This window comes from Neopsephotus bourkii, unplaced genomic scaffold (genome assembly GCF_033783945.1).
Source record: "Neopsephotus bourkii isolate Nb327-2 ecotype Australia unplaced genomic scaffold, CSIRO-AGI_Nbou_v1 NB_122, whole genome shotgun sequence".
Classification (NCBI taxonomy): domain Eukaryota; kingdom Metazoa; phylum Chordata; class Aves; order Psittaciformes; family Psittacidae; genus Neopsephotus; species Neopsephotus bourkii.
The window spans coordinates 1,605,794-1,627,738 of NW_026900639.1; the positions used below are offsets into that span (position 1 = coordinate 1,605,794).

Here is a 21,945-nt window from a genome sequence, read left to right on the forward strand (position 1 = left end):
AGTGGACCTACTAATCCAGCTAAGCAGAAAACTGAATGAAAACATCCAGGGTTTAGAAAAATTCAACAACTACCTGAGAATATCCGTTCTTCTACTCATCTAGATCCATATAAGTGCAGCAGAACCTGCATTTCTTGGGGGGAGTGTGAGGGGTGTGCGTATCAGTATAAATTCTGTATTTCACTAGCCTACCAGCAAAAGAACAGGAAACAAAAAACCCCTAGCACTTCTATGACATTTTCAGCTTCTAAAACCATCTCAGCATAAATAAGACTACAAAAAGGACCATTTTCTTGAAAGTACAATTGTTAGGATTTAACAATTCCATTAAAACACTTAGAAAGTAAAGTGTAGTACAATTAAATGTAAAAATAAATTCCCTTGAACTGCCACAATAACCCTGTAAGCTAAGAAGCTCTGCAATCCTCAGAGCCACTAGCACAGTTTAAAATAACGGAACAATCCTCTCTATTCTTTTTGAGCAGATGGCAGTAGGCTTTCTTAACTTCTGTTTGCTTTCAACCTACACTATACAGTACAGGAAAGGGTCTCCCTCCTGCTTCTCAGCAGACTTTTTTGTCATTTATAGAAACTCCATTTTGAAGAGTGGAAGTTTCTGTCCTCTAAATGCCTAGGCTCTGAGGACTGTACTATGATACTCTTTAACTCCAAAGAATAAATCCATGCTATATTGATGCTGTCTGTGACATACACCACCACAGCCCAAGGATGCCCTTGACTTTAATGTGCCTGAGAGGAGATTAAGGCTCCCAGCATGAGCCATACTCTCTTGGCATCAGACTGAAGTTATTCATTATCACAGACCTGCAGCAGAGATAAGTGGGCAAATCTGTTCCACTCTGTGGAAATTAAAGCCCTCTGACTATGGGCAAGCTGCTAACATATTTGGTCAGGCAAAAATGAGTGTATCTGTTATACAATATCCAATAAAGATTTTGTGATTATGCATATCCACAAAATAATTTAAACCCTCAGAAGAGAGATACTGGTATATCCCTAAACCTTTACCATTTACATGGTAGATATTCACAGTGAAAGTGTAATGTAAGACCCTTACTGATTGAGAGCCTCAAGTACAATGCTTCTCCCTATAGATCATTCAACACCACCCTCTTCTTTTCCTGCTGCCACCAGAGCTTATCCAAAAAGCCACATAGAGAGATACATTTCATTTCAGCTTTAGCCCTGACAAGCTGAAGAGCTCCCCTGCTCCTAGACCTGGAAAAGGTGCTGTGGAACTTGCTCCTGAATCCAGATTTCCTGCATTGTAGTGCATTAATCCACCTTGTGTACCATTCAGCAGATTCAAATCCTCTGTTCAGGCAAGGTTTTGGAATATAGACAAGATTTTGAGCTGTCAATACCAACTAGTTCCTATGTCAGGAAGTACAACAGAAAAACAGAACCACAGAATGTTGAAATCCTGTACGTATGGCAGTAAACACCGTGAAGGCTCTTAATTAAAGTGGATTCCTTCTGTACGCTACTATCACTGCTTTGTTAATGCCTTGTGCATAAACCAAGAACCCAAAGAAGAGCTCTGCAGAGCATAAATGAGAAGAGCAGTGAGGATACAGCCACCAAAATTAGCAAAGAGCACCCCTAATGCTTAAGAGCTACTGTTCCAATGCACACGTTGCTACCAAGTTTAAAGAAACTCACCTTTCCTCCACCAGGCTGATGCTTAATGTTGTCTGTTGATCCAATTTTGGAACGTACATTTTTCAGATCTGGAGCAGAAGCACTGCTGGTCGGGCGAGGTGGCTTGGAAGCGCTGCTGGGTTTAGCTGGAACCTTAGCAGTTGGTTTTTTAGCATCTGCTGTTGTGGTAGAGGTTGTGGTGGGTTTGGTTGCAGCAGGCTTGGGTTTGGGACGACTGGTGGCTACTCCAGGTAAAGTAGGTGCACTGGAGGAGGTGGTAGAAGTGGTGGCACTGCTTTTGACTGCATTTCCAGTAGCACTTTTAGGGCGGCTCAAGTCTGCTGCAATGATCACAGCCATAGTTGGAGGGAAGGGGGAAAAAGATAGGTCAGAGGCCATTTATACAAACTTCCTCAGAGTCCTAAAGTTGTACAGTGGCCTGCTTAACCAACACAGCCCCTAACAGGAGGATTTGATTTAGATGGAAACTGAACAGTTACCTGATGGTGACTTTGCAGTGGTCTTCTTGGCATCTGCAGGCTTTGCATCAGTCTTGATGGCTGCCCAACACAAAACACACTTGTCAGTATTTCAGAGTGGAAGCCATTTTGCACAGATGAGACACCTGGGGTCACGCAGCCTCCCCTGAGGTTAGGGTCTCTCTGCAGCTCCTCACAGACCAATGGTCCTCTCTATTCACAGGCCCCATTTCAAATATAATGCTTGGAAGAAAGAATTAACTGCTTTCTTCAAACACCTGGCTGAGGTTCTCCTTGTAACAGTAAATCCCACTCATGCTTTCCAGTAAAAAGATCTATTTATCTAAAGAATCATCACTCAATGATGCCACACACCTGGGGTACAGCTTGCATTTCATAGAATCTAGAATCTCAGGTTGGAAGAGACCTCAAGGATGATCTAGTCCAACCTTTCCTGGCAAAACACGACCCAAGACTAGACGGCCCAACATCCTGCCCAGCCAAACAATAAAAGGGGATTCTTTTTTAATTATAATTTCTTTAAAATATTTTTTTAGAATAACTTGCTGAATCAGACAGCAATAAGATTATTTTAATCTCACTGCACTTCGATTTCTTTAAAAAAAAAACAACCCAACCAAACAACAAACCAGCCCCCAAAACACAACTCCTTTCTTTACCAAATAGCAAAAGCAGAACCCCAGTTGTCCTTCTATAACCTTGGTCTCATTGCTAGATCAGTTCTAACCCATGCCAATTTTTCTTGCACAGAAGTTACTGCACATATTTTGGTCCCTATTATAATTGTATAAGACCAAAAATCAATCACTAAACTAAACTACGCCTTTGGGCAAACTGCAATGATCATGACCTGATTACATTTCACATAGGTAGAGGACAGTGCAAACCAGGAACACATCTGTATTTCTCAGAGCAGAAGAAAACTACACACAGAATTCATCATGACAAAGAACACACACTGAAAAATGTAGCTATAAACTTATTTTAAGGAGTTCTTTGATAATTCAGTTGTAGCTTTTTACTATTAGTAATGAGCAACTCTGGCTAAAATCTGTTTCACTTCAGTAGCTAAAGAAACACAATGTTAAAAGCAAACAATAGGTGTAAAAATCTGAGTTACAAATTATGAAACCCTCTGTCTTCTAATACTTAATTTTCATTAACAGTCTCAGATTTTTAGATAAATCCAAGTAGCTGTCAGGGTACTTTACAGAATACCAATATAAAATAGAGCAAGCGAAAGAGGCAGATACCTACAGGCCAAGTTAGCATGGATCACTCTATTCTGACTGCTAAAAGCATTCAATTAAACACCACAGATAAGATACTAGCTAATGAGATGAAACACATTTGGATAATTTAATAAGGCCTGGAGGATAGATATATAATTAATACCAAACACTTCAAAAAAGGTCCTGTCAAACCAACCTAATCTCATTCCTTGAGACCACAGTTTTAATTGGGAAAACTGTACGGCTGGAACAGACTGTTTTATGTAAAGGCAAGAGGGCTAATACATTACTTTAATATAGAGATGTCACTGCTACTTGTGTCAGTGGGGAGCCAAATACTGGAACATTTTTGTCTGTGTTATTAGCATGCGAGGTTGAAAACATGGAGAATGATAAAGCTACTGGGAAAATGGTTAAAGACTTTGATCTTCTGATCTGAAAGACAGAGAGTTGGTCCTGTACAAACATAAAAGTAATTTTCACAAGGAGAGGAGGAAACTAAAAAGAAATAAATATTTTTAATTAAACAATAATAATAATTAAAAAATCACGCCTTACATAGTCCATGACACTCATTCATTAGAGAGTGACTGACATTTAACATCTAAAAAAGTGAAACCGTATTATTTCAAAACAAATCACTATACACGTATTTTTAAATAGTGAGAATGACTAAACATCTGAGCACACAATGACAAAGCGAGTATCTTTTGACACATGAAAAGCAAGAGCAGATGGCCTTCTGAGATCCCATCTTTAGCCAGAAACATAAAATCTGGCTTAATGCAGTGTCACGAGAAACTAAACTGTGCTCTGAAGCGATCCAGGTCTCCACCACCTCCATCTATGCATCTAGCTGAAGCTGGATATGCTCCACCTAAACTGAACTGTGTTTGGCTCATTGTGATTCCCCTTTAGACACCCCAACTCTGTCACACCACTGCTTTCTCCTCATCCAAAATAAGGCTCCCTTCTTTTACCATTCATGACTCCTCTGTGTTTCCAGATTCAGACAAAGCAGCTTTAGCTCCTGACAGAGTTTCTCCAGCTGACCTCATCTCTCCCTCGCCCACCCAGTTCTCACTGTACTTTGGCAACGTCCCACCACCCTCGCTGGTGCAGAAGCCTCTTCATCTGTACATCTTGCCACTTGGAACACCCTTCCTGCCTCTCTGCATCATTGACTCCATCTCTTTTCAAATGTTATCAGAAAATGCTTCTTTGTTTGTGCCTCAATTTTGGAAGGAAAATTAACCAAACTCATTAAAAGATATTACGCATTCTGGGCTACAGTTTGCCTAAAAGACCACACAATGTATTTTACAAGGATGTCCACAGGATCAGTGAAGATCCATGGCTTTTGGAAGGTGCAACACTTCCTCCACACTTGATTAATTATAACTTCCCCTAGAGCACAACGTATGGAATGTACATCTAGCCTGATATATTCCAACATAGTTAAAACATTACTATTCTTTTGGGAAAGATGGATTATGAATTCATGCTTTGGGACTCATAGAACAAAACAGCAATACATATTACTAGTTTTACGTGCTTATTGGCAAATTTTGCCAATGAGGTCTAGCCACTGGAAAAGACTTGAGCTTATTTAACTATATTTTAATCTGACATTAAATCTCAAGCTCCCGTGAAAACTACATTTTCAAGATGCTAATATGCTGCTGATGTTTCACACTGACTGTGTTAAACTCATGGGAAGTTCTCTCTTTTGGAGTGGGACACAGTTTTCTGACAAAGCTGATGGTGATTTCAGCTCCAAATTCTTTGTGTACTAGTAAAAAGCCTCCACTTCTGTTTAACCTTATTTGTTCTTCAGATGCACTAGCTTGAGTACTTCAAGTTCTCTTCTGGAGATTTGCTTTCCCCAAGTTTTAAATTGGTTTTAGTGCTTATTGTAACTGTTACTATGGCAAAATTTAGAGGAAAAAGCATCCTTTTTCTTTAATCAACCACATTCAGCAATTGCATTAACCCTGAATCACGCAGAGCTGGTCCAAGTTGTCCTTGAAGGTCACTTGGATCTGTTTTTGAAGAAGGAGGCCCTAAAGAGGAAAAAAATATCTGACCTATGGTCTCTGTGCCTTGGCATAGAATCTTGTCTTGTGTTGTATTAAAAGGATTGATGTTTCAGCTATCACTGAGTTTCAGGTCAACTCCTGACCGACAGGCAGGCCAGGCTACACCTCTCAGAAGTACTGGTTAACAGAGCTATGGCTTCTCATAAATAGCTACATGTCAAGGTTGGGTTTTTTTTCTTTTTTCTCCTTTTGAACCTGAAGATCACAAGCTCGTTTACCAGGAGACTAATTTTAATAAACTGACGAGGCCATAGGATGCCCTAAACACAGGAAAAAGCAGTCAGCACCCTGGAATATGTGAGAAAGACATCACAGAGTGAACTAATGGTGCTACTCAAACAGAAACCTGCAGCTGGTTAGACAGAAAGATCCCTTAAAGAAAAACCAAGACAATACTTACATGTTGGCCTCTTCGGTGGAGAAGTAGCAGTATTTTTCACAGCAGCAGTTGCAGCAACTGGTGATGCTGCCGTTGTCTTGGGAGCAACAGGGCTGCTCCTAACAGTAGTTTTAGAAGTGGCAGTTGTCGGAGGCTTTGAAAGTGAGGTCCTCCTATCTGTGGTCTTCGCATCTGCAACCTGAAAACAATCAGGCTACATTAAAGGCAGTATTTCACTGACAGTATCTTCAAAATGTTTGCCAACAAAAAGCCTGAAATAAATTGAAATTGTTTAAATTCTTAAATGCATAAGCTAGACGCTGCTGGAACAGTATAATGCAGATTAAAAAATATAATTAAGGCATGCAGAAGTGACTATATTCAATGCAGGTCACAGAGCACAAACCCTGCTGAGTGTCAGAATTCCCATAATTTCAGAATTAATGTCTGGAGGCCATTTACAGATGTGAACAAGGCTCTGTTTTCAGAACAAAATGGAAAAGATCAGTCCACTAGCAATACTTTTGAGAGATTTCTTTTCTTCGTGAGTAGAAATGCTTCTTAAGTGAAGGAGGCATTCACTAAAACACTGTGAACGTAACTGTGGTTCATTCCGCAGTTGGAAAACTCTTTCATGTCTGTCCCTGGAAAGTCTCCTGTTCGTAAACTGACTGATCTTTGAATTATTAAAATACTGAGTTAATGTACAAAACCAAATGAGATGAGATTTTGACTTCATCAAAAAGGGATTCAAAATCCTGCAAAAACTTAAAGACACTGGTTCACAGAAAAAGTGCAGATTTATGCCTGTGCTTTCATGCTCTTTGTTATTTTCATTTATTTAGTTTTAAGACACTCAAATGCAGTTATTTAAGCTTTAATGTCTAGCCGAAATGCTAGAGCATGTAAACATCAACTGAAAGCTTCTGAAACATTTTCACATTCCCTTTCAAATTGAATTCTTTTTCTTTATAATATCACACGTTAATGTGGGGAATATTCAAGGGACATTTCCTGCTCTGAACATCACATGTTAAAGAGTAAACTTCATTAGCTTTAAGATGCAAAACTAAGAACTGTCCACAAATCTGCTCTTATTGGAAAATTACAAATCTCCAGTATTTCCTAAGCACGTAAGTGTATTATCAGCTATCTTTGTACAGTTTTTATAATGACTGGACATCCTAAAGAGACAGTAAGTGGGAAATAAAGAAATGTTCAAACTGATTCCCCCCCCCAATAACAATACCGAAGCTCTCCATTCAGTTTTCCCATGCTCTTGTCTGGATTTAAGAGTTATCCTACCTTTGTAGTGTTATCTGTATTTAAAAAACCCTCCTCTTTTAGTAATGGGTAGAAATCACAAAATCAGAGTAGATTGGGTTGGAAGGGGCCTTAAAGCTCAATTAAATGCTTGGGACCCTAGGCCATAAGTGGGTTAATGGAAGCTGATACTAACAACAGTGAGGGTTTCATAACACCATGAATCACATTCCTGATCTTATCCTCCAATGATCAGCACTCCAATAATGTTTTGACTCTTTGGTAAGACAGCTGGTAATTTAACATGTAAATAAGTTCTCGGGGCTCCCACACAAAAGCAAGTAGTTTCTTACCTTTGGTTTAGTCTCTTTTGGAGCTAGGGTGGAGGGACGTGTAGTGCTGGTGGCTGGGCGTTTAGTAGTAGTGGCTGGAGTAGGACCTGCAGTAGGGCTCGTGGGTTTTTTGTTTAGGCCAGGGGTGGCAGAGGGTGGCCGCTTGGGGCTGGTAGCGGACAGGGGCCTGGCTTTCGTTGCTGCAGGCTTTGTAGATGACGTGGATATGGCAGGCTTTATGTTTTATCAAAAAGCAAAATCCAGTATAAAGACAAACAAAAAATACAACAAAAAAAAATAGCGCATTGTAAACCAAAACACTGAGCTGCAAGAACATAAAAAAGAAATTTTAAATGAAATATCAACAAAAAAAGTTTAGCTTTCTGTTTTCTGAGCATAACAAAGACCAAATGAAGCAGCAGAAGAGGCTGCCTTCAGGGCCCGGGGAGGCTTTGCCATTCAATTCAAAGCGAACAGGATTTATTTCAGCAACAGCTAAAGCAACATAAGGAATCACTGGTAAAGCTGGGATTAGTAATCGGTTGTTCTGGCATCTAGTCCTACGTGCAATACACGGGACACTGCTTTCCAATTACATGCACACAGGGATTGCAAGCTCTAAATCCTCATCTGATCAACTCTAGTGGTCAAACATCCGCTGCCTTTGAGGGGACCCAGAACCCTTTCCCCCTACCAGCGCTCTAAGAATTTGGAATTAGATTTTGCTGAATGCTGCAAGCAGGTATTATTCATGTTTCATAAACAGCCCTAAAATAAGAGAACATCAGATCCTGAGCAGCATCTCTGCATGCTAACTGTAATGCAAATAAATGTGTTGTAAACAACTAGGAGAGTACCCGTGTAGCAGAAGCGTTGCCATACATGTTTACTACTTCTATACCAACCAAAGCATTAATTTAAACAAAGCTTACCACACATTTACTAAATCCCCTCTCAGTCACATTTATTACAGTCTTTGTTGTTTGCAACTTCATAACTGGATGTCTTTGTTCCAGGAAAACAGTTCGCAAATGGCAGCTCAGAAAACAGAACTTGTGTTGCCACAGCTTAAGAAGCAGAAAAGCCAGCAAAAATAAAAACCATGGAAACAAAGATGTTGAATGTGAAACACCTACCTTTGTCTTCTTCTCAGGGCTGGGAGGAAGCTCTTTGTTGGGAGGTGCTGTGATATCATTCCCTGTCACAGCTTCAACTGGTTTGGTCTCTTCTAATTTTGCTGGGGATAGGGAAAAGTAAAGGAAGGGAGAGTTTGTAAGTTTGAGCCTTTTTCTTTTATTTACCATGGGTTTTTTTTTTTTTAGTTTACTGTTATTCAAGACAGTAGCAGGAGGAGACAGACCTAAGACAGGCACAGGTTGGCTGTTTCTGGAAAATTTTCCCCAAACCCAGAATACCTGCAGGAAGAAAGATTTTCCCTGTAACAGGTTAGGTTCATCCACATACCATTAGCATCCAATTTCTCATATTCCAGGGAGAAAAGACAGCAGATGAAGGAAACCTCTGGTTTTATTAAAATAGCAAACTTCCCCAGCTTTCAAGTTATTAAAATAAATTGTTGGAAAATTAATGGTGAAGTTCTGAGCTCTTCCAGGTTTTACACTGTGTCTTAGTCTGATACAGGGCACTGTTTTCAAGCTCTCCCTACTGTTACGGCTGTTTCTTCTTGTCCTTTCTTCTGTCCCTGTGCTGCAGCTCTCCATGAGCATAGGGAATTACCCAACAGCCAGAGGGAGTCTGACTGCTAACAGGAAAGGTCACACAGGAAAGGACCACAAGTGTGGATCATACTGACCCTTGTTAGTGTGGAAACCATTGTGTTATGCTGCTGTATGCGGTGTTTCAGAGCAAAGCTTAGATTCAGGCACAAGACTTGTCAGGTTTTCACAGTGATTGTTCATTTTTGTCACTGCCACCAGAGGTTGTCATGCTGAACAGGGACAGGGAACACACAGACTGGACTGGGAGCAGCCCTGAGGAGAAGGACTTGGGGGTGCTGGTCCAGAAGAAGCTCCCCATAACCCAGCAGTGTGCGCTTGCAGCCCAGAAGCCAACCATGTTCTGGGCTGCACCACCAGTAGCATGACCAGCAGGCTGAGTGAGGGGATTCTCCCCTTCTACTCTGCTCTTATGAAACCCTACCTGCAATCCCAACATAAGTACATGGAGCTGTTGGAGCGAGTCCAGAGGAGGCCATCAAGATGTGATTCTCCTAACAGTAACACAGTAGCCACAAAGGCTTCCTCAGCTCCTTTTACATTGTCCAGCCATAAGCAGAAGGATAACTACTGCCTTCCAAAGCAACCATACAACAAAACATTAATTCAGTAGCAGCTTCACCAAGTTTTCTCCTTAAACCTAATAAACCCTGCAGTAGAACTGCCACACTGCTTTGTGCCATGAGACGGGCAAGAGACAATTTCCCTATAAATAGCTTTTAAAACACTAATTCTCAGCGGTGTTGCTGTATAGCTGCACTGCTATGAGCTGCCTCCTGCAGCAATTCCAGCAGCATCTGAATTTTATGATGGATATGGTGCAAATAACCCATCACAAATCTATCCCTTGTCATCTTGGGATTAAAATAAAGCGTTATCTGTGTTGGATGTTTCTTTTTATAACAACACAACAGATTATAATGCTGCGGCGCACAGTAAGGGCCCACGAGACAATAGTGTAACAATTCCAAGAGTAAAAAGGCTGTTCTCCACGTCTTTTGAAAATTACTATTTATATTCCCCATTTTCTTGCTCGTCAGCCTTGAAGGAAGCATCTCAGAGGACAGTTCAATTCTGGTACAAATGCCCAGCTGAAACAAGCAGAATAAAATAAAATCATGCCTTCTGCCTGACCCAGCGATGCTCAACAGCAGGATGGTTTTCTTCTTGTTATTTCTTTTTCTGACTCCAGGACAAGTTTAGAATCCTTTTTTCCTATTGCAATAACCTCTTCCTAGCGATTTAGCTTCCAAGTCGTATTAAGTGTTTGGCAACATAGCATTTCGTATCCTGTGCATACAAAAAAAAGACTGTCCAGACACTGATTTTAGTGCAAAATTCCGAATAATCAGTCATATTCACCTAGAAAGCCCATTTTTCTGCAGCTAATCTGTATTTGGTCCTCTGTACCAGTTTTCTCTGCTGTATTTCAATAACCTTTATATTCTCCGTCATTTAACTTGCTCAATTTATCTAAAGCAACACCACAAAGAGCAATTGTTGCTGATGGTTCCTGTTTCTGAAGAACTGTCTGTTCATTCACTGCTCTCTGCTCCTCAGACCGGCTTTATTTTGAATCCTACCAGCCTGAAATCTCTCAGACATCAAGGTGACTTTCCATCCATTGGAAGCTACCCTTCCTGTCCTGCCTGTTGTTGTTTTTTCAGCTAATTCAGCAGCAACATTAAACCTTTCACTTGATGCCGGTATCACACAGTATCCATGCAGCAACGTGAATCTGTCTGCTCAGGAAGCTTGCTGTGGCCCCCCAAAAAACCATCAGCTTCCAAAATTTCAGGATTTAAACTCCAGCAGCTTCCATGCTTATGAACTAATGACAACAAGAATTTAATATCATTTTACCACCAGGCTGTGTGGTGTGGTTGACATGCTGGAGAGAAGGAATGCCATCCAGAGGGACCTGGACAGGCTGCAGAGGTGGAATAGTGCGAACCTCATGAAGTTCAACAAGGCCACGTGCAAGGTCCAGCATCTGGGTCAGGGCAATCCCACTGCTATGGAGACAGGCTGAGAGAGCTGGGCTTGTTCAGCCTGGGGAGTAGAAGGCTCCAGAGAGACCTTAGAGCAACTTCCAGTGCCTAAAGGGGGCCACAAGAAAGCTGGAGAGGGGCTTTTGACACGGGCAGGTAGGGACAGGACAAGGGGGAATGGCTTTAAACTGACAGAGGGGAGACTGAGAAAGGATGTGAGGAAGAAGTTCTTCCCTGTGAGGGTGGTGAGGCCCTGGCACAGGTTGCCCAGAGAAGCTGTGGCTGCCCCATCCCTGGCAGTGTTCAAGGCCAGGTTGGACCCAGGGGCTTGGAGCAACCTGGTCGAGTGGAAGGTGTCCCTGCCCTTGGCAGGGGGTCGGAACTGGATGGGCTTTAAGATCCCTTCCAAACCAAACCATTCTGGTTCTATGATTCTATGATTCATGTTACTTAATTGAATACTGGCATGTTACTTAATTAAATACTGGCTACTATAGAAGAAATTTGAAGTGAGTAACTTCAACACCCCAAATTACCAGAGTACATAAAGGTTCTACAAAACAATTTTAGTTTTTTTTAAATATAAACCAGAAACGTAGCACAAGCAAGCTGATGGGGCTACACTGCAGGAGAGCACACATACAGGTTAAGCGATCTGTATCTGTAAATAATAATAATGATCAACCCAGGGGAGCTGGGTGGGAACTTGCCTACTCCAGGGGCCACAGGACCGTAATTCAGGTTCCACCTCTCATGGCCTCTGATACACTCAGGGTACACAGCCGTGAGCACAACCCAAAGGGATTGCAGAAGAATAATTTCATTTTGTGCTGCCTTAATGTGAGTAACAACCCAATGTGCTCATCAGTACATTTGCTTTCATTCATTGTTTAATTATGAGGGCACTGTCTCCTATGCAGAGCAGAGACCTGCCTGGGAAGATTTCTGAGTTACAGGGAATATTAGGAACAGCTGCCAAATCTTCATCAAATTTGTTCATTAGTCTGCAAGAATTATTTAAGAGACTTTTCAGTTTGCTTGTTTCTCCAAGCAGGCTGACAAACCTCTGAAAGATATTTCAAAGATGTTTTGTTGGGAGCTCTAGCAGGGGTTGCTGCTCTGCCTGGAACAGGGTTCCTCCTCCAGCTGCCCTGCTTCTGCTCCTCATGGTGTTCACTGATGGAGAAAATTCAGCTCAGCTGAGTCAGCACTTGGAACTGAATGACTCCCAGGGGAAAGGGGCTTGAAGGAGAGAGGAAGGACATTCCAATCTGGCATTTTCCACAGATAAAGACTTGTGATCAGGTTCTTTCTCCCTGTTGCACTGTGTTGCCTGGTGCGCCCACCCTCATATGCAGCTTACCATTCATTACCCAACAAGTACGTTCTTAGTAGTGGAAACCAAACTTTTTTGTACACGTCAGCTCACAATGTTGTGAGGCATTACTGCTTCATGACTTTTAAGAGGCCTGGAAGAAATTACTCCTACCTTTAGCACACCAAACAAATGACTCCCCAGTAATAACTAAACCCACAAACCACGAACTCCAGAATTTTGTCTGAGGTTTTACAGACACCATTTATGAAAGAGAAACTTGATAGGCAGTGATTATGTCTCCTTTAACAGCAATACCAAGTGTCTTTCAGACCCACTCCAGCCAGCAGATGATGGTCAGGATTCCAGATGTGCTGTGAGGAGGAAGGACTCCCTTGGGCAGCCCAGCACTTCTCACATGGACAGTGAGCTTCCTTTACTCCACGTTTATAACACCTATTTGCCTCTAGATGATTTTATACAAAACATGCTAGTTCTGAGAAAAACACTAATGACAACTATCCTGTATATCAAAGATAATGGCAGTGTTTTCCTTGACCAAGTTCTCATCTGTCAGAGGAGTCCGACACTGCTGGGTGCAGGCTTGCAGTCAGACAAGTGCCTTCTCATATAAAGATCTGCTCCAGTTCAGTGAAATTCACTGAAAAACCACACTCCACAGCTTAAGCCCTCTTGCTGGCTGAACCTGAGGTGATTCCCCACCCTGCTCACGCTCAGTGGCGATCTCCCAGTACTGCCCAGGGTGCATCAATACCATCCCAAGCATCAGCTGCCTTCAAGCCACCTCCTCCGGGTTCTTGTGTGGATGGAGCTGAACAAACCAAGACCTACACAAGTTGTAGGTGGCGGAAACCAGCCTTTGTTACTTAACATTTAGTTACTTGGTCCTCTACTGACTCGACACAGCTGTGCCTGAGCACTCACCACTGTGGTGCTAGGTTAGCCAACGGAGCCCTCTAAAATGGCAGTTGCCAAGTTGTAGTAACACACAGCCAAGACCATTTGCAGAAGCCACAGCACTGAGACTACGTTTGGTAAAGGCACACAAGAGCCAACAAGTCAAAAAGCATATTTTTAAAGTAAATTTGTCAGCAGAAACGAGGTATTTGCCATTGCTGGAGGAAGGACCTAGCAAACAAGACCACACGGTGCTCAGTTAAAACTGATGTCCAAAGGAACAAGAGTCCTAATAAATAAGCAGTGGTGATTTTTGAAGATAAATAGTAAAAATAAGATTATCTGTGCCAAAGGTGACACTCAGAAAGAAATTGGCTTCGGCTTCTTGTGATAAAGAGAACAAGACCTGGATAGGCTGGAGAGTTGGGCGGGGAGAAACTTGATGAAATTCAACAAAGGCAAGCGTAGAGTCTTGCATCTGGGGAAGAACAACCCCAGGTACCAGTATAGGTTGGGGGTTGACCTGCTGGAAAGTAGCAAAGGGGAAAGGGACCTGGGGGTCCTGGTGGATAGGAGGATGACCATGAGCCAGCAATGTGCTTTTGTGGCCAAGAAGGCCAATGGCATCCTAGGGTGTATTAGAAAGGGTGTGGTTAGTAGGTCAAGAGAGGTTCTCCTCCCCCTCTACTCTGCCCTGGTGAGACCTCATCTGGAATATTGTGTCCAGTTCTGGGCCCCTCAGTTTAAGGACAGGGAATTGCTTGAAAGAGCCCAGCGCACAGCCACAAAGATGATTAAGTGAGTGGAACATCTCCCTTATGAGGAGAGCCTGAGGGAGCTGGGTCTCTTTAGCTTGGAGGAGACTGAGGGGTGACCTCATCAGTGTTTACAAATATGTAAAGGGTGAGTGTCAGGATGATGGAGCTAGGTTTTTTTCAGTGATGTCCAGTGATAGGACAAGGGGCAATGGGTGTAAACTGGAGCATAGGAGGTTCCATGTGAACATCAGGAAAAACTTCTTTACTGTGAGAGTGACAGAGCACTGGAACAGGCTGCCCAGGGGGGTTGCGGAGTCTCCTACATTGGAGATATTCAAGGCCGTCCTGGACAAGTTCCTGGGTGATGTACTCTAGGTCATCCTGCTCTTGCAGGGGGGTTGGACTAGATGATCTTTTGAGGTTCCTTCCAACCCTTGGGATTCTGGGATTCTGTGACATTTTTGCTACGCATCTTAAAAGTTATGGAAAATGTAACCGTTACATTTGCCTTGCACAAGCAGAGTGATACAAAAAGAAAAACGCTGATGAAGAAACTTATAATTCTGCCCCCAACAGCCAAGTTTAAACACCATGATGCATATAAAGCATGTGGGGCTATCCCCGCAGCCATGGTGTAGGCATGTTCTCCTGAAAGGCAATTCATCTTGATTTATAGGTATTAGCAGCCACTCATAACAACCTATTTACACAAGAACCCTGGTGTCTGAGGAGGCTCTTAACATATTTTAGCCTTAACCTCTTACTTCTATGCATGCTGCCACTCTCTCAGTGGTTACTAGCAGCAGGTGAGTTACCATTAAAAGAAACGTAATATGATATAAAGCAAAGTAGATGACGCAATGGTTTTAAGAATACCTCTTGCCCCAGAAGAACACACTGTAGAATATCTACCGTATCAACCATTTAAACATTAATTTTGATCTTTTATATAACTATTATTTCTTAAAAAAAAAAACCAACCCACTTCCATATCTGAAGAGTGAGTCTCTCTCTGAAGCTTCCCATATAGCACCAACACAGCTCAACAGAACAACTTTCTAAGGAACCTTCAAGCCAAACATGTAACTACTCCTTCAGACCCAACCCATTCCATTGCATCCACAGAAAACTTTCATCCACTAAACCAAAAGCTTTGATGTCAAAGCTTTTCCTCTGGTCAGCCTTCCTCTAGGGAGACTTTTGTTCATTAGAAGGTGAGTAGGGGAGCATTTCCTTTTCATATCGCAAGGATGACCAGAATCTCCTTCCAAATGAATAAAACTGAGGACAGAGAGTTTTGTTGATTTTAAGATCTGCTGTCTGAAAACTGCAGATGTCTTTTGAAAAAGACCAAGGAATGAGACAAACAGAACTCAAGTGTTTTGATGGAGTTTTGCTGATGCTAAGTGGGGCTCTTCCTCGAAAGTGGAGAAAAAGCTGCTAAAGTCTGAAAACAGAACAGCTGGGCAATAGGAAACAACAAAAGCTCTGGTGAGGCTCCCCTGTAGTCCTGCATCCAGCTCTGGGGCCCCTCAACATAAGAAGGACACGGAGCCATTGGAACGAGTTCAGAAGAGGCTACAAAAACACTCCAAGGGCTGGACCACCTCTAACATAAAAAAGAAGACAGCAAACCGTGTAAATATTGAAAACTAAGACAATGTTTCATGCTTTTACCAGTGAACACATTACTCAGAATGCAATTATACCTATTGTGAGAATTCAGCAACCTGGCTGTATGGATATACCAAAGTGGTCAAGTGACATGGGATCACAGATCAATGAGGGGCTCGAGGGGACCTTGGAGGTCACCAACCCAACCTGCCACTCAAAGCACGTCCCAGGAGATCAGGCTGCCTAAAGTCATGGCCAGCGTAATTTCCAAATATTAGGAAAACCTTCCTTAGCGTGAGAGAGGTTAAACATGGGAAGAATCTCAAAGAGACTGAGAAATCTCCATCCATGGAGACATTCAGATCTGGAAGGAACACATATGGCCCAAGAGCAACCTGATTTACTTACACGTGGTTTTGAGTTGGGCGTTAAACCAGAGACCTCCAGAGCTCTGCTCTAGTCTGTTTGACTGTATTACAGCTACACAGTGGAGGATGCCCACATTGTACACCATTAATCATATGGCTTTTTGAAGCCAAGTCCCGATTACAAATAACTACATACGGTTTTCCTAACCATAAGGAGAAAAAACCCCACCCCATTCACCTCTCAAAACCATTCTCTCACCGTCCTGTGACTTGCAGCCTAGGGACCAGCCGCTCACTTGTCTGACAGCTTTTTAGCCCATGTAATCATTTAACATTAGAACAGCAGAACAATGTAGGTTGAAGGGCCGTCTGGAGGTCATTTAACCCAATCCCCAACTTAAATTATATCAGATTGTTTGGGGTTTTTTCAACCTCATTCTGAGCATCTCCGAGGATGAAAATTCCATATACTGAGGCTTCTCCTACAATATTTGATTAGTCGCCTGAGGGAGGGAGGAGGAAGGGATGAAGGAGGAATCACAATTCACAAATTCCTGACACAACATGTTTTACAGCTTCACTGTAAATTGCTCACAGGTCACCCAGCATCATTTGCTCTCATCTGCTGCTGCTATTTTCGTTTGATGACCCACATTCTGATACTGGAAAAACCGAATAGTCTGCTCTTGCACAACTTTCATGTAATTGACGACTTTATAGACAGTAATCACAACCATCTTCCTCTCCAAGTCCTCTCTCTTCAAAGCTAAAGAATCTTGGTTCATTTGGCCATTCCCCAGATGAACTTCTCTAATATGATGCCTTTATTTACCATACTTTTAATTCAATTACAACCTTTTTGAGGCAGAGGACAACCTGCAGATTTACCCACTGTATTCAGAAGGCAAGTGCATCACGGATGTATAAATGGATATATTTTTTTCCTAGTTTATCCTCCCTTTCTGAGCTTCAAGAACTCCACTTGCTGAAGTAAAGCCACACAAAAGCATCCTTATGACATTCACATCCTATAACATCCTTACAACAATAGCATTATTGCTCCTCACATGAAAAGAGAGAAACAAAACCATCAGGGCTGCAGCTCATGTGAGGTGTCGCTGAGCTGGAACCCCAGAGGAGAGCAAACACAGACCTTCAGTCTTTCAGATTCCTTTGCTATTCGTTTTGCTGGAGCAGCTCTCATGAAAGCTGTTACTGTGTGTGAAAAACCAGGCACTAAATCTGCAAAGCTTTACTGCTCACCATTCCTTCCCTGAAGTAGTAAAATCAGGAAAAAGCACTTACAGAAACATACCTGTGAGCACCCTTTTAAACTTAAACCACATTATTGTGTTGTTTTATGTATCAGGGAACACACAATAAAAGCTTATGTACATGTGCTTCTCAAATATCACCCAGCACCATATGCAAGAATAAGCATTTCCAAAAATTCATTCTCCATGTCAAAAGGAGCAGGTGAAGACCCCACGATAACATATCTTAGGCTCATCTCAAAAGGCCAAAAGCAAGTATCTCTATTTTCTGGTGCGGTAGTAAGTGAAAGCTAAAGTGAGGATAAAGGACAGCAGTAAATACATACGGCGCATCAGGAAGTTTTTTAATAATGTTACATCTTGTTTTCCTTTCTCCCCTTTATTGAGTAGTTAAATGGGTATTTCACTGAGTACTGAGACTGTATCATAAAATCATATATCATAGAATGGTTTGGTCTGGAAGAGACCTTAAAGCTCATCCAGTTCCGACCCCCTGCCATGGGCAGGGACACCTTCCACTAGAGCAGGTTGCTCCAAGTCCCATCCAACCTGGCCTTGAACACTGCCAGGGATGGGGCAGCCACAGCTTCTCTGGGCAACCTGTGCCAGGGCCTCACCACCCTCACAGGGAAGAACTTCTTCCTCACATCTCATCTAAATTTAAATCTCTGTCAGTTCAAAGCCATTCCCCCTTGTCCTGTCCCTACCTGCCCTTGTCAAAAGCCCCTCTCCAGTCTCTTGTTGGCCCCTTTAGGCACTGGCACCTGCTCTAAGGTGTCCCTGAAGCCTTCTCTTCTCCAGGTTGAACAAGCCCAGCTCTCTCAGCCTGTCTCCATAGCAGAGGTGCTCCAGCCCTCAGAGCATCTTTGTGGCCTCCTATGGACTTGCTCCAACAGCTCCAAGTCCTTGTATCAGTTCAGTCCTCTCATCTCCTCCCTCTCCTGATTAGCAAGGTATTAGTTCCCAATGCATGGGGTCTGTATTTCACCTGCGTTGACCCTAGTCACTGATCCAGGCTCATTTACATGGTTCAAAATGGAAAGAGACTGGCAGCTGCAACCAAACGTGCTTGTGAATCAGGCCAGGCGCTCATCTGCCATATCCCTAGCAAGGGATATTTACCAGGCTAAGCTGAACTAAAACATTATTCAATGAAACAGCTCCGTAATTCTCATAAGGATTGCAGTCATCAACTGAAAATCCATTAAGAGAAACAGATTAAGCAATGAGGAAATGACCATCTTTACTCTCCCTCTTTAAACACAAACAACCTTAGAAACAAAACCAGACGGTGTCAAATGCCTCTTGCATTTGCTTCAGAGAGGCATAAGCTGGCTCTCGTTTATCAATCATCACCCAGAAGGAACTACTTCATCACAAAAATCACCAAAGAACACCTTTTTGTTTAAGGCTCTTTTAGGACAAAACCATTCACAAATACAATAAATCTCAGTTTAAGCAGAAATACAGCCCTTACCTGCTTTCCCCTCTCCAGAAAAGGCTAAATGAAATGCCTCCAGCTTGACCCAAATACTGAGTAACTAAGGGTTTCTTTTTTAGCGCCAAATGCAACTCAATCAATGTGTACATTGTGACTTGTTATCAAGAACTGAAAAATAAAACATATGTCCTCTTTGCCCCCATCTTGTAAACCTAGGCTGATTTGTTCAGACTCTATTTGTCATCCAGGAAGGAAATCCTAAATCAGAACTTATTCTTCTAGAACGACCCAAACTACTTGCCATGTTTACCTAACATGGCATGAACTGAAATCAAACAGCTATTTAGAGTAATTAACGTACTCCACTTGGCTGTAATACTGTGCTAAAAATTTGATGCTGGATATAAAAAGAGCTAACAAACTCATGAGCTTTTCCCTTTTCATTGACAAAAGTAGAAACACATTCATGAAAACAACAAAAAGCTCTATTTTCCATCAATGCCTCTGACAAAGCAAGACACAAACACGTCTCCCAGTCAAACCAAAACCATGAGCAAACCCACAGCGTTAACTGAAGTCATCTGAGAATGGCTATTGAGTGGGGGGCAGGGAAGAAACACTGCCTGAAGTCCTGTTTAAGTCTATTCCTAAGGCTGGTCTGAACACTGATGAAGCCTCAGTGCGTTTTTCAGGTGGCTGCACAAGCTTGAGTACTGCTTGAGCCAGGTGACACCCAGGGTATTTTCAATATCTGAAGGTGTAAAACTGCTATACCGTACTGTTCAAAATGCAAAATAATTAGTCACAATCCTGTCTCTGAACACTTAAGCATAAAGATATTACCAATGATCCAAATAATCCAATGTCAAATTCTTGCCTATCATCTGATATCAACAATTAGCCACACAGAAGCTGGTGTGAGCAGTCTTTATAACCTGTATATCAGCTGATATATCAATGGCCTTGGACATGAAGTACGACATTTTATACACATACAGACTACCTAGCATTCCTTGAAGATCCACCAGTAGAAATTCCCGTTAAGTCCTTCCACCCTCGACACCTCAAGCTTGCAACATGAGTTTCCAGGGATGAGAAGCACGTGGCCATAAACAACACCCCTGCGCAAAATCAGCACACACTGCCCTCCACCTGTCTTCTGTTCCTACACATCTCCTTGCTCTTCTCATCTCCCTCCTCAGAGAAAGTGGAAGAGGCAAGCTCTGGTGTTTGCTGTGAACTGCTGTTTTGAAGGCCATGTCCCCTGGACAGTCAGTTTTTGCAAAAGCACAGTGGGTGTTACAGAACAGAGAACCCACCTATTTATGCAATGATTACAACACTTTCAACATCCATTTTAAACACTCATTAGAAGCCCGATTTCATTTGGCGAGGAGCCTTGTTAGCAGGGCACCATCCACACCACTAACATTACCTGAACAAGTATTACCAGTTCATTATGAGGTAGCTGGGCTGGTATTTCATAATCCCATAATTAACTTCAATCTTTGTAAACCTGAGGCCATAGGTTATCACAGTCTAACATAATCATGTTAGAACTCTAGGATTTTGTATTTACCTAAACCACAAAGTGTTCTGCTGAAAAAAAAACAAAACCCTGCAGGAGATTCAGAAGTTAGGCAGATGGCACACCTTGCTATGGACTTACAAAGAAATAAGAGCCAGAAAACCAAGACAATTTTCATGATGCACACACTGAAGTGCTGAGGGTCAGGGAGGTGAATGGTCCCAGCTGAGCACTGTCCAGTGAAGCCTGGACTTCCTCATGTTTCAGAGCAGAAAATGTTTCAAGTTGGATGAAACTCATGCAAAAGACAGAAGGTGAAGGCAGTGGTGAATAACATCACTTATCTAAGGGATATCACTGGAGGGGACATATTAGGTACGTGCAATAAATCACACAACAGCTTATACACTACGGGAACATGAATCAAATCTATTGTTCCATGCAAGAAACAATGTGATCGCTTGTTTTGGCAATGATCTGCAGCAGTTGCTGATGAAATAAGGGACTAGAATAAGTTCTGTAGCTCCGCTCTGATCAGGATTAATCTTCAGCCAGGACCTCCTCACTTATATGAGGTGAAAGATTTGTCGTATGTTAAAGATTTGAAGAGGTGTGCCTTTTGGACAATTTTTCAGAATAAAATTAAACTAAACGTGCCATCATACTAACACACAATTATCTGCAAGGAAGAAATATTTTATGTACAATTGTAGGTTACCTTAACATAAAAAAATCTCCCAGAGTAGCAGATGTTCAGCAAAAATACCCACAACCCTGGGTGGACAGGACCAAGAAAACCTACTTTGGGCAGAAATTGAGACAGATGCCATTCAAATGATTAGAATCAGGGTGGCCAATTCTTTCACGAATTTTTAGGATGAAAAAAAGGTTCAAGTAACAAAAGTTGTTCCCCCAAACATAACCGCTAAGTTCAGAATGAGCACACAGAATAGGCAGAAAAACAGAGGAATTAATAAAGAGAAGGAAAACCCCATTTTGGACATATCACCCTGTAATTGGAGACCTGCACAGAGAATGCCACAATTGAAGCAGGGGAAGTTGATAAGGATATGCACGGGTAATTTATACCGTGACTAAAATGCAAAGGACAGATTTAGAATCAGTTCCATACTTACAGCCAAAGCTGCTTGTGTGCTTGAGTTACTTTTAGTACAACCGCCTCTTCTGCTTATTAACAGGGGAGAGGAAGCAAAAGCTCGTCACAGAGTTTGAAAGCATCCTACACCTGAGGAATTTTTGTCTCTTTTCCATTCCAAAAATTCTTTCTACCCTACATATATATCAAGCAAAGAGCATATCTAATAGTCTACCGCTATTTCTTCCAAGAGAGAATAAAACCAGAGCTTATTTCTTACCAACACAATACCACAAAACCAACCTGACCCAATCAGCTGGCAATTTTGAAGAGAGTAAAAAAGGAGTACAACTATATTCTTGTCCCAGTTATTACCGTATCAGTTCACACCCAGACCTATGGACCTGACCTTAAAAGGTCTTTTCCAACCTAGCTGATT

General features: G+C 42.1%; 1 protein-coding gene across 1 annotated transcript in view; it reads right to left on the reverse strand.

The window, feature by feature from the left end:
• LOC133219088 (microtubule-associated protein 4-like) overlaps positions 1-21,945 on the reverse strand; it is a 40,117-nt gene that overhangs the window by 14,136 nt on the left and 4,036 nt on the right. Inside the window, exons 2-6 of the mRNA XM_061366149.1 lie at positions 8,604-8,704; positions 7,489-7,701; positions 5,894-6,071; positions 2,163-2,222; positions 1,684-2,003 (exon numbers count right to left, since the gene is read on the reverse strand). Of these exons, the coding sequence (XP_061222133.1) occupies positions 1,684-2,003; positions 2,163-2,222; positions 5,894-6,071; positions 7,489-7,701; positions 8,604-8,704 (872 nt within the window). The remainder of the gene's footprint in view (positions 1-1,683; positions 2,004-2,162; positions 2,223-5,893; positions 6,072-7,488; positions 7,702-8,603; positions 8,705-21,945) is intronic.